The sequence below is a fragment of the Neopelma chrysocephalum genome, unplaced genomic scaffold (genome assembly GCF_003984885.1).
Source record: "Neopelma chrysocephalum unplaced genomic scaffold, ASM398488v2 Primary Assembly neopelma1_96446, whole genome shotgun sequence".
NCBI lineage: Eukaryota > Metazoa > Chordata > Aves > Passeriformes > Pipridae > Neopelma > Neopelma chrysocephalum.
The window spans coordinates 493,178-505,739 of NW_020925093.1; the positions used below are offsets into that span (position 1 = coordinate 493,178).

Sequence of the window (12,562 nt, forward strand, 5' to 3'; positions counted from 1 at the left end):
TGGTTTTTTTGGTTTGGTTGCTTTTTTGCTTTCCAACCAAACGTTTACCAACAACAAACAAGAAGCGGCAAGATTTTGTGTACTATCTGCACAAGCTAATTTTGCATGTATTGCTGAACCACCTTTGACAGTAATGGTATTTTGTTTTCTAATGATCTGGGCTGAATTGAAACTTGTGCTCTAGAGCAGAAAGGCTGACAATTAAGATAATACAGATAAAGAGACAAATAACAGAACTGAAAGAAGGACTTATCTATTACAATTCTGAACAACCCAGTTTCACATTAGCAAAATTCATGAACTCACAAGTAATTCCAAACATACTGCTGCAACTTCGAAGCCTTTGACCCAGGTGCTTCCAGTAAAATGTTGAAGACATTAAAATTAATTGAGAGGAAAATTCAGTAATATCATCCTTTGTATCTTAGCCACCTTTATCAAGAGGGAGCCTGGGCTGCCAGCCATTCCTTGCACGGTGTGTCACACCACCTGGGCAGAACAGCAGCCACACTGCCACACACAAATGGGTCCTGGAGTTTTCCTGGCCACCTAGGAAATAGCCTTTCTACCACGTTCACACGCATCTGCCGAGTTTGACACTGTCCTGCACCTTCACCTGCTTCCACTCCCATGCTGTCCCACGAGGGCACTGTGAGCGATTTGTGGTTGGCTCAACACACACAGACTTTGTGCAGGCAATGCTGCAGGAGGCCAACACCGATTCCTGGGCGCTCCAGTGGGCACAGCAACCTGCTCCATCAGCTCAGTCGGTGTCTGCTCAGCTGCACGCTGGGCACAGGGACATGTTTTAGAGCCACGGCATCATGCGACTTAAGTGGGGTCCCTTCTGCCAGCATTCACTCCTCCCACTTTTGTCTGCTGGCAGGAGAGGCACTGAGCTATGCCTCCAGGACAGCTGCATCTTACACTCTCCAAAAAGCCCTGTCTTGCCTCTATTTGCATACTCCACCTTGTTGTCACCATTTCAGTGTCAGCCGCACCATGCTGGATAGATTTTGGGCATAAACAACACAGGCCCATCCCTTTCCAGGCTGGAGAGTGCAAGTTACTGCTATAGAGTCTAATGAGCTGGGATAAGTGAGGACACCATTTCGCTCTAAATATATCTAACACCATATATAAGGATGGGAGAAAGGAAATCCTTGTGCTACAGCTTATTGCTGTACAAAAAAACTAGGAAAAGCAGTATGTTCTGTAATGAATACACATACATATATGGAAAAAAGGACTGCATAGTAATAGGTTTTATAGATTTTTATTATGTTTTTATGTCCGCTGTCATTCTTTCTTGGCAGCTGGATAATGATTTTCACTGCCAAGTTGGCATTTTTTTCCTTTTCTATTTGGCAGTTATTAGGGGGTTTTTTTATCTTCCATCAATCTGATGAAACTTGAAATTAAGATATTGGCTTTGGTTTGTTTTCTTCAACATCCAGTTTCTAACACACTACACTCAGGAACACCTCTCCTCTTAAGAGGAGGACCTAGTACCTGGACCTAGTGGATGGATGCAGCAAACTACTTGCTGCCAAACTGGTTCTCTCCGTCTCTGCTGCAGTCTAATGATGTCTAAGAAAAGAATGTTTCTGCTAACAGGTATATAACCCACAAATCAGTGGGTTAAAAGACTACAGCAGTTCTACAAGTTTATGTCAGCCAACACAAATAATTCTGAACATATATTCATTAGCAAAATGCTTACTGCTGTAAAAGCTCTCACAGGAGTCATGATACATTCATATTAATAGGACTTTAGACTACTCATTGATGTTATATTCTATAAGTGCTACTTAGAAGTACTAGTTTCAACAGTTGTGTCAATGTTATGAGAAAATTGTTACAGACGTATTTTGTTGGAACTGTTATTACCTGCCACTAAACTTTTCAGTTCTATTTTCACAATTTCAGCAATGGATATGTAACTTTCAGACGTTACTGTCTCAGCACTATTCCTGTTAAGTTTTCAGTGTACCTTTGTGAGTAAATTTTTAGCTCTCATTCACAATGTGAAACTTTCAAACACTTTCCACTATTGAAAGTTGTCACGTCACATTACAGTTTCCATAGGTACAATTTAATGCTCAGCTGTTTGTATTTGATGTTTTATGAAGCAATTCAGCAACAGCTACACACAGTTATCAGTACCAAGGTGGTGATGCTGCATACACAACAGCAATGCAGACAGTGAGAGTATGCATATTACTCATATTACTCAAAGCTCTTCTTACTTCTGGTGTTATCACTTTAGCTGAATCAACATCATTTGTATAGTGACTTCATGACTTCTATTTTCATATATGTATTGCATGCATTAGCAATTTATCTGATGATCAACTATGACAGCCCTGTCCTGGATTTACAAATTTGACCCACTCTGTATTACATACTCTTAATCTACACAGGATACAAGTCTGGTATAGCTATGCAATAATGGACTTAAACCTTGGTCTATAGAGATTTATCCAGTGAGAAATTTAATTTGATGAGCACGTGCTGCTCTGAACTCTGTCAACTAGCAGCAGCACTTGAAGAACACCTTCCAGTTGAGGAGGACATCAGGAGAGAGCTTTCCAGACTTGACACCATCGCAGCCTGACATGTCCCTGAAACATCCCTTAAAACACATACCAGAGAAGAGAGCCATGGTCAGCAGTACTGTTAAGATAGAAATTTAGGACAAAGACAGGAGACAAAGAATCTGGTTCACCAAGTCAAAATAAGTATTTTATGATCAAAGTTGTAAAATGGCAAAAAGTCATTAGCATTCCTAACGAACCTCTTCATCATGAAGCACACACAAATCCTGCAAAACCTTGAGATGTGAATGAAATCAGGTCTTCCAAAGCCTTGTAGAGTTGGATTTTAATTAGTAGACGTGTAGGTTTACTCTGTGCTCCAAGCTAGCTATAGTGTGAAACAGTCAAATGCTATCTGCCTTTAAAATATAGCGGGTGATGGCAGAGAATATTCATCAGGTTTTAAGGCCAACAAAGTCACTCAGGCTTGTAGGCCATCAGGACACGCTGCAAATAACATTCACAAGGGAAATTTGAGGTCTGTCAGACAGAAGTGTTTGCCAGGAAATGAGATCTCATATGCTGTGGGAGTAACTGCTGCTGGTTCAGTGCTCCAGCTTGCCATTTAGTTAGGGGTTCCCAGAGGTAAAATTTTGTAATGTTTAGTAGAAGAAACTGTTAATAACACATGGTGAAGATTTTTTCCAACCATTTTTCTCTCCATTCATTGTCAGCCCAATGGAGTAATCAGTAAATCAATTTATGACTGTGCATTTTTTGAATCTTACTTTCTCCCCTTTCTACATATTGAATAGACTAATATTAGTATAATTTTCTCTCTAGTTTTTATTGGTTAAAAAATATATCTAATAAAGGTTGTTAGCATTCTTTCACATAATCCATTGTTTTTAGCACCACTGTTGATTTTTTTGTATATATGCTTCAAACACTGGTGTTTTGATCAGACATAGTCTGCTGCTCATCAGTGAAGAAGATCAAAGTCATACTTCTTTTGAGCTTCTAAAAGAAACAAGAAATATTTCTTTGAGAAAAAGTACAAAGATGTTATGGACAAAGATCAAAAAAGTACAGAGGGTTTTATATCATTCATGGTACTTACACTATTCAACAATCACAGGTGCATAGCGTGGTGCAAACCGACAGTACTACCATGTACCATTAATTGCACAGCACATGTCATCCCTGATTCCCTCTTCTGTTTCTGCTAGCCTGTGCTGCCTGAATTACCTGTGCAGTCTCTTTGTGAAGGAAATTGGGGAAAAAGGCTTCCTGAAAACTAGCTTTTGCTACTACCTGGTTGTCTTTCCTAAGAATAATTCCCCTTGTTGAGACTGGCTGCATGGTTACACAAATGCTTTTGCCAACCCAGCTTTGCAAACTAACATTACTGAAGGTCCTTGCATGGATTCTTGGCTCCAACTAACCCTGAGAGGGATCAATGCACAGCCCACAGGCTTATCTTGGAGAACATGAGTAGTCTCATCAAGGTCTAATGCAGAAGTTCTTTGCTGGCCCTGCGCCAGGCTGCTCAGATTCTTGAAGATCAAGCTTTATCTTGCCAAAGAGAGTCAGGGCACTTTCTCACTCCTATCACTGCTGGCTCCAGACATGGAAAGCATTACAAGCCCCGGTCTCTCTAAACTCACGAACCTGTGTTCTCACCCTGACCCTTCTGATAAATGATGCCTGAAAAGGAGAAATGACTGTGACAATATTCTAACTAATGGAAAATTATTAGCATAAGATGCACCTGGAAGACATTAACACCCTTTCAGATATTTCCATCTGAAATATAGCAAATTGTGGTAACATGCATACATGTGTCATGTACAAGAATGTTGCACTGTACCTGGGTAATCCTCAGAGACATGCACTGAATAGGATACACTGTAAAAAGGAAAGAAAAAGAAACGACAACAAAATTAGAAACAACCACAACATTAACTGCTGGCATAACATTTTTTCCTGCACCTGTATTATTTTATGCTTACTTATAGGTTCTTGACAATTTCCAGACAGAAGGTAATAGCTATTTTCCTGGTTTCTGAAGTGCTCAGCTGAAAATAAAGAGCATCATGCCCATTTTGAAAGCTTACTTCACTAAATTGGCACACCCTGATTTCAACCTTCTTAAAAGGAGTATCAAAGCTGCGCTAAATTCCCTTTACAGTAACATTTCACAATATCCGTATGTATGATTAAAAAAAAAAAAGGTCACTCTGACTCTTTGAACACCAAAACTAGTAAAGCCCAGTTTTCCCTGCATCTGGCTTTTGGGTTTGACTCAAGACTCGGTAGGAGGCCTTTCTCATTGTCTGAGGCACTTTTGTACATTCCTGTGAGTCTCAGCAAAGGCTCTGGATAGCTTGGTCTCCATTCTCTTATCAAAACTCCACATTTTATGTCATATCTGACCTTTGGGTCAAGCTGCGTTCAAATCAAATTCGAAAGAACCACAGTCACACTAAAGTGTAGCTTCAATACGTGCATTGCCTGAATCAGCTTCATCAGATAAGAGTCACTCAAACATACCATCCTGGTCCTCCAGCTCAGTCCACGTCTGTTTTCCCTACCACCCAGGGAGACCTTCACTAAACTTGCTGCTGAGAGTACGACAAATAGGCTGCTCAGTTATCTAATTACCCATCAAGTCCTTCTGGTTTTAAGTGTGCATCTTCATTTTTGCATTAAAAACATTCAACTCTGCACCACATTGAAAGCTTTCTGTTGCATAATTCATGTTATTTCCAATTCTAAATCCTATAAATTGTGTCAACTTACTCATATAAATAATACATAGTACAGATTCATGTCTGTAGTGAGTTAAGCAGACAAAGGCAGGATGGCACAGTCCTCTTGCTAAATTTTAGTGTGTATTGTACTTGATGAAAAAGTGCTGAAAATTGGTTCAGGGGATCTTTCTAAGGGACATGAATATGGCTTCCATGTAGACAAGAAACTGAAGCCAGGTATGATTTTTAACTTTTCTCTCTCACGGACTTGCGTTAAACGAGCTCCACTTTCACAATCCAGTGACTGTAACAGGCAATCAATATGAAAAAGTAGGTCCCTCCTACTTGCTTCCATAAGTCAATTTATTAACACACAGCTCTGTCACTTGTTTTTGCACATCATCTATTCTAGATTATTTTATGTATTGTCTGATTAAGAGACAAAGATGCCTGTTTCTTCAACATCTGCAAATGTTCACATAAATTGAAGCAGGAGTGTTTATTACAGCTGAGCACAGATTTCGTCACACAACTCTTGACAGTCTCACTCAAGCCAGATAAAATCCCATCATTGTACACATTCAACATTTTATTATTATTTTTCTCTTTTAATTATTTTTTAGACATTTGGAATAGGCACCATCTGTATCCCCTCATCTTGGAATATTTTCCCTAAGGACTGGATTATTTAAATCTAATTAATCTGTCATGGTGTAAAATATCACTATTTTAAATGGGAAAATATTCCAAAATAAGGAAATGTTTTATCTCACTGCAGTCATGTAAGGAGAATTTTGCTCTGTGGTGTAGAAAAACACCATACAACCAAAAAAAACCACAACAAACCAAGATGTCAACTGAGGGCCTGTTCTCATCAAAACCCATGTTCTAGATGTTGCCTTTGTTATCATGACTTCTTCCTTCCGCTACCAAAAGAGGCACTTCAATCTTACTCTTTTAGACTGGCTGCTTGCACACCTCTTTGCTGCCTCCAGAATTTCTATATACAGGTTTGTTTTAATGCTGAGAACAAGAACAGGGGCTGAAGAGTTACACAACTCCCATCAGTGCAGATACTCAAAACTCAACTGGGTAAAGCCTGCAGCAAACTAACCCCATTTTGAAGCTGGACTTGACTTACTCTATGTCCACATGTGCAGAAACTCTATGGAAGTGTGTTTTTCTTCATCATGTAGTTGTTTGAGGCAGCAGCTTCTGTGGTAATGCTAAATGGAAACTAGTAACCAAAAAATATACTGTACGTCTTGTGAGATGGAATAAATAAAAAGGTTCGTGAAAATACAAGTCAGAAATAGTCTCAAACCAGACCCTGTGATGACTGTTCAAATCCAAGGTCTGATCCAGTACCCAGTAAATCCAGCAATAGGAAGAATAAATGGCTTGAGCGCCAAGAGAGGTGGTGGTGCTTTGCTTGGGCTTGTCATCTTGTGTTAGTTATGTCTGGACTATGGAAGCAAAAAGCAGAAATAAAACCAATGAACAAAACAAAACTTGGATTTGTGTCTCAGCTCACCTCTGTGATTGTCACATATGATCACACTTGGGCACATTTTTCTGCATTCAGGATAAACTGCTTCCTACTGACTGTGCACATGATTTGCCAGAGAACAAGATATATTACACGGCTATTAAAGGTCTCTTAAGGGACTCCTGTCCTGTAGCCACCCAGGCATTTTCCCACTGACTTCAATGAGATTTAGAGCCCAGACAGAAACACAGGACTGTGATGGCTTACAGCACCTTAACCTGCACAGACTTCAGTAAAGATGCAGATGTTCACCACCTCTCAGTGTTAAATCCTCTCAAATCCAGAGAAAGCCTTTACCGAAGCAGTTTTCTCATTTAAGTACTCAGAAATGCAACTGGAATTAATTTAGGCCTGGCCCTCACATAGAAGTACAACATGATTGTTCCAGTGAGAGATGTGGTTTTTCCCCTCTGGCAATGCAGTTCCTCTGTGCAATCTTATTGCAGTTACTAAATACATCTTATAGCACTATAATTTATTTCCATTCCCATAAACACATTCTAACCATTGCCATCGCTCGTTCAGTTATATTGCTTTAGCTACATGAACACAGCTAAACTCCTGGGTGTAAACGAAGCCTTGACGATGGTGCTATTCCTCTTGTATTCAGCCCAGACCCTCTGCAGAAGACATCCTGCAGTACATATGTTGCTCGATCCCTAAGCTCAGAACAAGCTTCATACCAGCAATGGCCTAGTAAAATTTTTGTTATTTAACAAACAGTAAAGCACCATGTGAGAAATAAGTGGGAACCATCAAGTTTCACTGCTTATGTGTTTTTAATGTAAATTTCTTATTGCTTGAAATTATATTAACATCCACAGCCTTGGCTTAGTAACACTTCTAATCACAGGGGTCTCACTGCAAGCATTTTCCAATGTGTTTTAACCATATCTGTTCCTTCTTCAGAAAAATTATTCTGCAACGGTTCGTCTCCACTGGAGAAATAATTAATCAACTAGACAAGGATGCACCATGTAATTGCTATTTTTCACGTTAATCTGTCCCAAATGAATATAAAAAAAGCAGATTCGCCTGCATTTGACACTACTATAATTTATGAAAGCTAGTTAAGAAGAAGTGGAGAGTCCAAAGTGATTATACTACCAGACAAAATGTTACCCCCCCAAATTGCACCTCTAGGGGAAAGAAAAATATCTATGAAAACTGAAAAAGACAGCAAAGCAAAAGATACTTTCATAAAGCACATTCATAAAAAGAAAAAGAACTAGCTTCACCTCCTTACATCAATTTGCAAGACTGTTTCCTGAGCTTTGAACTGCAGTTTTATCTATCATGATACAACCTAGGATCAAACATGCATCCTAAAGCCACAACAGTAATGCTGTAGCTTGGATGTAGCTTCCCATCAACTCTATGTTATCTCAGCTCTATACCACTGAAGCCTCAGAGTTTTTTTTGGATTTTTTAACTTCTACAGATTTTAGATATAGTTTCTCTCCAGGAAAAAAATCCTTTAAGCTGAATTTCCAGCTGTTTTCCACAGCAGGAACAGCATGAAGCATGTGGCACAAGTCTAAGATTTATGTCTATGTAATAGTTATGACAATTCAACCAGCTCTGTTGCATGGCAACAACTGACTTACTGCCTTATTAAGTGTGGAAACTGTGATCTAGTTTCTATTCCAGTTTTAGTTGTCTCTAGTAGAGCTAGAGCTCCATGTCTTAATGCAAGCTTGCAAACTTGCTGAAGAAAGGAAATAAGATTTTTTTGTCATGTGGACTCTTACAGTAGTCTAGCACCAATCTGTAACAGGATACCAGAAAAGAGTAAATAGGATTTTCTTAATCTTAATGCATCTGGAGCTACAGAATTCAGAAGATGTTATTTTTTGTTTACAATATCCCAAAATCTCAGATCTAACCCATTCATAATGTAATGCAATAAGTTATTGGGATGCACAAAATTTTATACCTGAAGAATACTAAGACTCAGTAAACCAAGCTGTGGATAAATATGTAAGATTAAATGCTATTGTGGTATTGATTATATGCTCAGGTCAACATGTGAACAAGACAGTGAGACGAAAAAAATATTACTGAAACTTTCATACAAAAAATAAAATTATATTGGTTACAACTTTGGACCAAAGGACCTTTTTAATGATCTACATAATACTTCTGAAAGTACAATATGATACAGAAATTATCTTTTCACTCTCTTCTAGTGAAGCAGTGGAAAGGAATAAGGTCCAGTTGAGGAGATGCAACTGAAATTGTATTCTTTTACAAGTTTCTAGCTATCGGTTCCCAAAATTCATACTCATCTTCAGTATCTACACATAACATGCCACAGTAGATTAACATTTCACGAATGTCCACTAATTATACAGAAAATGTTTCCATTCCCATCTTCAAGCCTTTGTTTTCTTATCTTTGAAAATGCTTCAGTGGATTCCTATTATTGTCACAGCCTTTAGCCTCCGCTTCTACTTCAATAAGATCACCATTTGATCCTGAAACCAGACCATTCATATTGCTTTGCTTCTGACTAGCCTTCTTCTTCAAACAAAATTGTTTCCAAAAAAGCATTCCACCATGAACACAAGCCACTATCTTTCCTAGTAACCGTTCTGAGATCCAGTTTGAAAATAAATAGCTTGACAACAAATCCCATCACAAATACAGGTTGGAAATTATGATTTTCAGAACACATATTGTGGGATTCCACCCAAACAAAACTTTCAAATTGTATTTCTGAAATAGCTGACCTTTGAACAAGGGCCTTCAGAATTTATAGGAAATGAAGGCATTTAGGCATTGGCGAGATGAAACACTAGGTGCACTATCTACACAAAAAAAATTGGATTACTTAACAAAAACAAACAAACAAAAAACACTTGTTTTTTTTTTTAATTGACTTTATGTGAATTAGATGATGTGAATTAGAGAATTACAGTTCAAAACCAATAATTAAACACACTTCAAAAGGCTTCACTGTCAAGTCTTTCTTCCATTTTGTACATAGATTACATGTGTGCAAATAACAGCAGAAGAGACTCAGCAGTCATTAGCAGCAATTTTCTATAGCAAAAAGATATCTTCTGTTTAATGGACACCACCAAAAGACTAGTCTCATATCAAGTCACAGCCTGGAGACAACCATTTCATTCTATGTTGAAAACAGAACCAACAAAATAACAGCAATTGAAAACTAGGCAAAAATTACTCCTGTGTTACTTATAGGCAGGACAAAGAAACTTAAAGTAAACTCTCCATTTGGTGTTCAACTGCCATAACTCTGAGTGAATGATAAATGTTAGGGGTTTTGACCCTGTACGAACAAATGAAATAACTATTTCATCACTTAGTATATACAACTGCTGTGCCATGAAACACTTCATTACATTTCAATGGAGCTCTTAAAACACCAATACAATTACACTACAGAAAAAATAATCTTGCTTTTCCACTCCAGAGCTTTTGAAGGATTCCATTCCACCCAGCACATATCAGCTGAGGAAATGCTCCACCGAAGCTCATATTCAGAAACATACACAGAACTATGGCAGCATTCTGAATTTTCCTATATTACAGATTTTGTTCTGACCCCAGACCACACTTCTGTTATTTCTGGAAACAAGTACTTCATCCTTTCCTAAAAATTTCAATATGTATTCCAAAGGGTGCAAATTTTGATGAGCACTTTTTTCTTTTTTTATTTTAAATATTTGCAGCTCACTACTCTACTGGATTGTGAACCATTTCATATCCTACTATTTTCTGGATTCTTCATTAAAACAATCCTCATGGATTTCTAAACAGCTTTTCAAGTACCCTTTCAAATGCTTTGAATGTGCATGTCTGCCTCTTAGCAAATTTTTTTTCAGATATACAGGCCATTTCGAATGTCCGTCTGAAACACCTTAGCTCAATGAGTTTCTGTAATCCTTGCGATCTGACAACTGATGACCCAGCATTAGTCACAGCTATTTTTTGCTTCTAGAGCCAGATGTTTGCAAAGAATTGAAATATATGCACATGCCCCTTTCACTATACATCAAAAGTCTCCATGGTGCACCAGGAATTACACAAAAAAGAGTAACAAATGACTCTGAGTAATCTTTTCCTCTGGATGTTGGAGAATGCACGTGTGTGATGACATACGAAAAGTCCCAGGCACATTTATTGATGACAGATTAGAACTATTCCAAAGAGAGATGAGCAATATCAATGCGTCAAAAATGGCACTGCTTTTGTTTCTTGACACAATCTGGGGGTACAGAGGCACTGAGTCAAAATTACTATAGTCTGCATTTGTCACTAAGAATAATCGAACTACTGGTCCTCTCATGCAACCAAAGTGCATCTGAATCAAATGGAAAATGTTACTGTTATCGGCACTTTGGCTGAACGCCTGGTGTCCACCGAGACTCCACCCAACCCCCACAGAGGGAGGAGGAGGACAGAAGTGGGGGGGAAAGAGAAAAAAACTTGCAAAACCAAGGCTGCTAAGAAAGGCGGGTTTATATTCACACAGAGAAGAAAAAAACCTATAAGCACTATACACACAGAGAAAACTAACAATAAAGACTACTTCCCCATGAAAGGTGTTTTCCTCCTCTGAAAACAGCCGTCTATCCCGTACAACCATCACAGAAGAGAAGAAGGAAGTTGTTTCCTTCTTGTCTCTTTATATCTGAGCTGATGTAACATGGTATGGAATAGCTTATTGGTAAAATATCCATCAGATGACCTATCCTAGTTCCGTTTTCCTCCCAGGGAAGGTTACAAACCCAGTACAATCTCCACCCCTTATTCCATGCCATTTTATGTCACACTCATATCCCATATTTGCCTATATCCTGCACTTATACAGGTCTTGTCTTCTACGGTTGTCTTATCGTTGAGCACCAGCACCAGCTTAGTTCGGGTCTTTCTCGTCTGGTGACCTATTTCCTGCAACATACAACTCAGAATATGAACTGGTTTTTTCCCAAGGTTAAAACTCCTTGAGGCACACACTGGGTTTCTCCATCTTCTCTCATTATCCACCAAGTATGGATATCCACCAAGTATTGTCCTTGAGCAAAGACAATCCCATGAATGGGTTTGCCTTTGCTCAAGGGAGGGTTAACCCAAACTGCTTTACCTAACATATCTCTCAAGTGAATTACTGGGACTTTGTCTCCATCCACAGTGTGAAGGTACTCTGATTGGGCAGGGCCAGCTCGATTGATGGAGCCTCTAGTGTTGACTAGCCATGTAGCCTTTGCCAGATGCTGATGGCAATTCTTGAAAGTCCCCCCACCCAATGCCTTCAGAGTAGTTTTTTAACATTCCATTACACCACTCAACTTTTCCAGTGGCTGGTGTATGATATGGGATGTGATATACCCACTCAATGACCCGTTCCCTTGCTCAAGTAGTAACTAAACTGTTTTTTAAATGAGTCCCATTGTCTGACTCAATTCGCTCTGAAGTGCTGTGTTGCCACAGCATTTGCTTTTCAAGACCCAGAATGGTATTTTGGGCAGTTCCATGAGGCACTGGGTAAGTTTCTAACCATCCAGGGGTTGCTTCCACCATGGTGAGCACATAGCGCTTACCTTGGCGAGTCTGTGGCAGTGTGATATAGTCAACCTGCCAAGCTTCCCCATATCTCTACTTATTCCAATGTCCCCCATACCATAGGGGCTTCACTCTCTTTGCTTGTTTAATGGCAGAGCATGTCTCACAATCATGGATAACCTGGCAGATAG

General features: G+C 39.0%; 1 protein-coding gene across 2 annotated transcripts in view; it reads right to left on the reverse strand.

The window, feature by feature from the left end:
* Positions 1 to 12,562, reverse strand: part of PARP8 (poly(ADP-ribose) polymerase family member 8) — a 117,452-nt gene that overhangs the window by 54,909 nt on the left and 49,981 nt on the right. For both annotated transcript variants that reach the window (XM_027708644.1, XM_027708645.1), the window contains one exon: positions 4,408 to 4,445. In XM_027708644.1, coding sequence (XP_027564445.1) covers positions 4,408 to 4,445 — 38 coding nt within the window. The remainder of the gene's footprint in view (positions 1 to 4,407; positions 4,446 to 12,562) is intronic.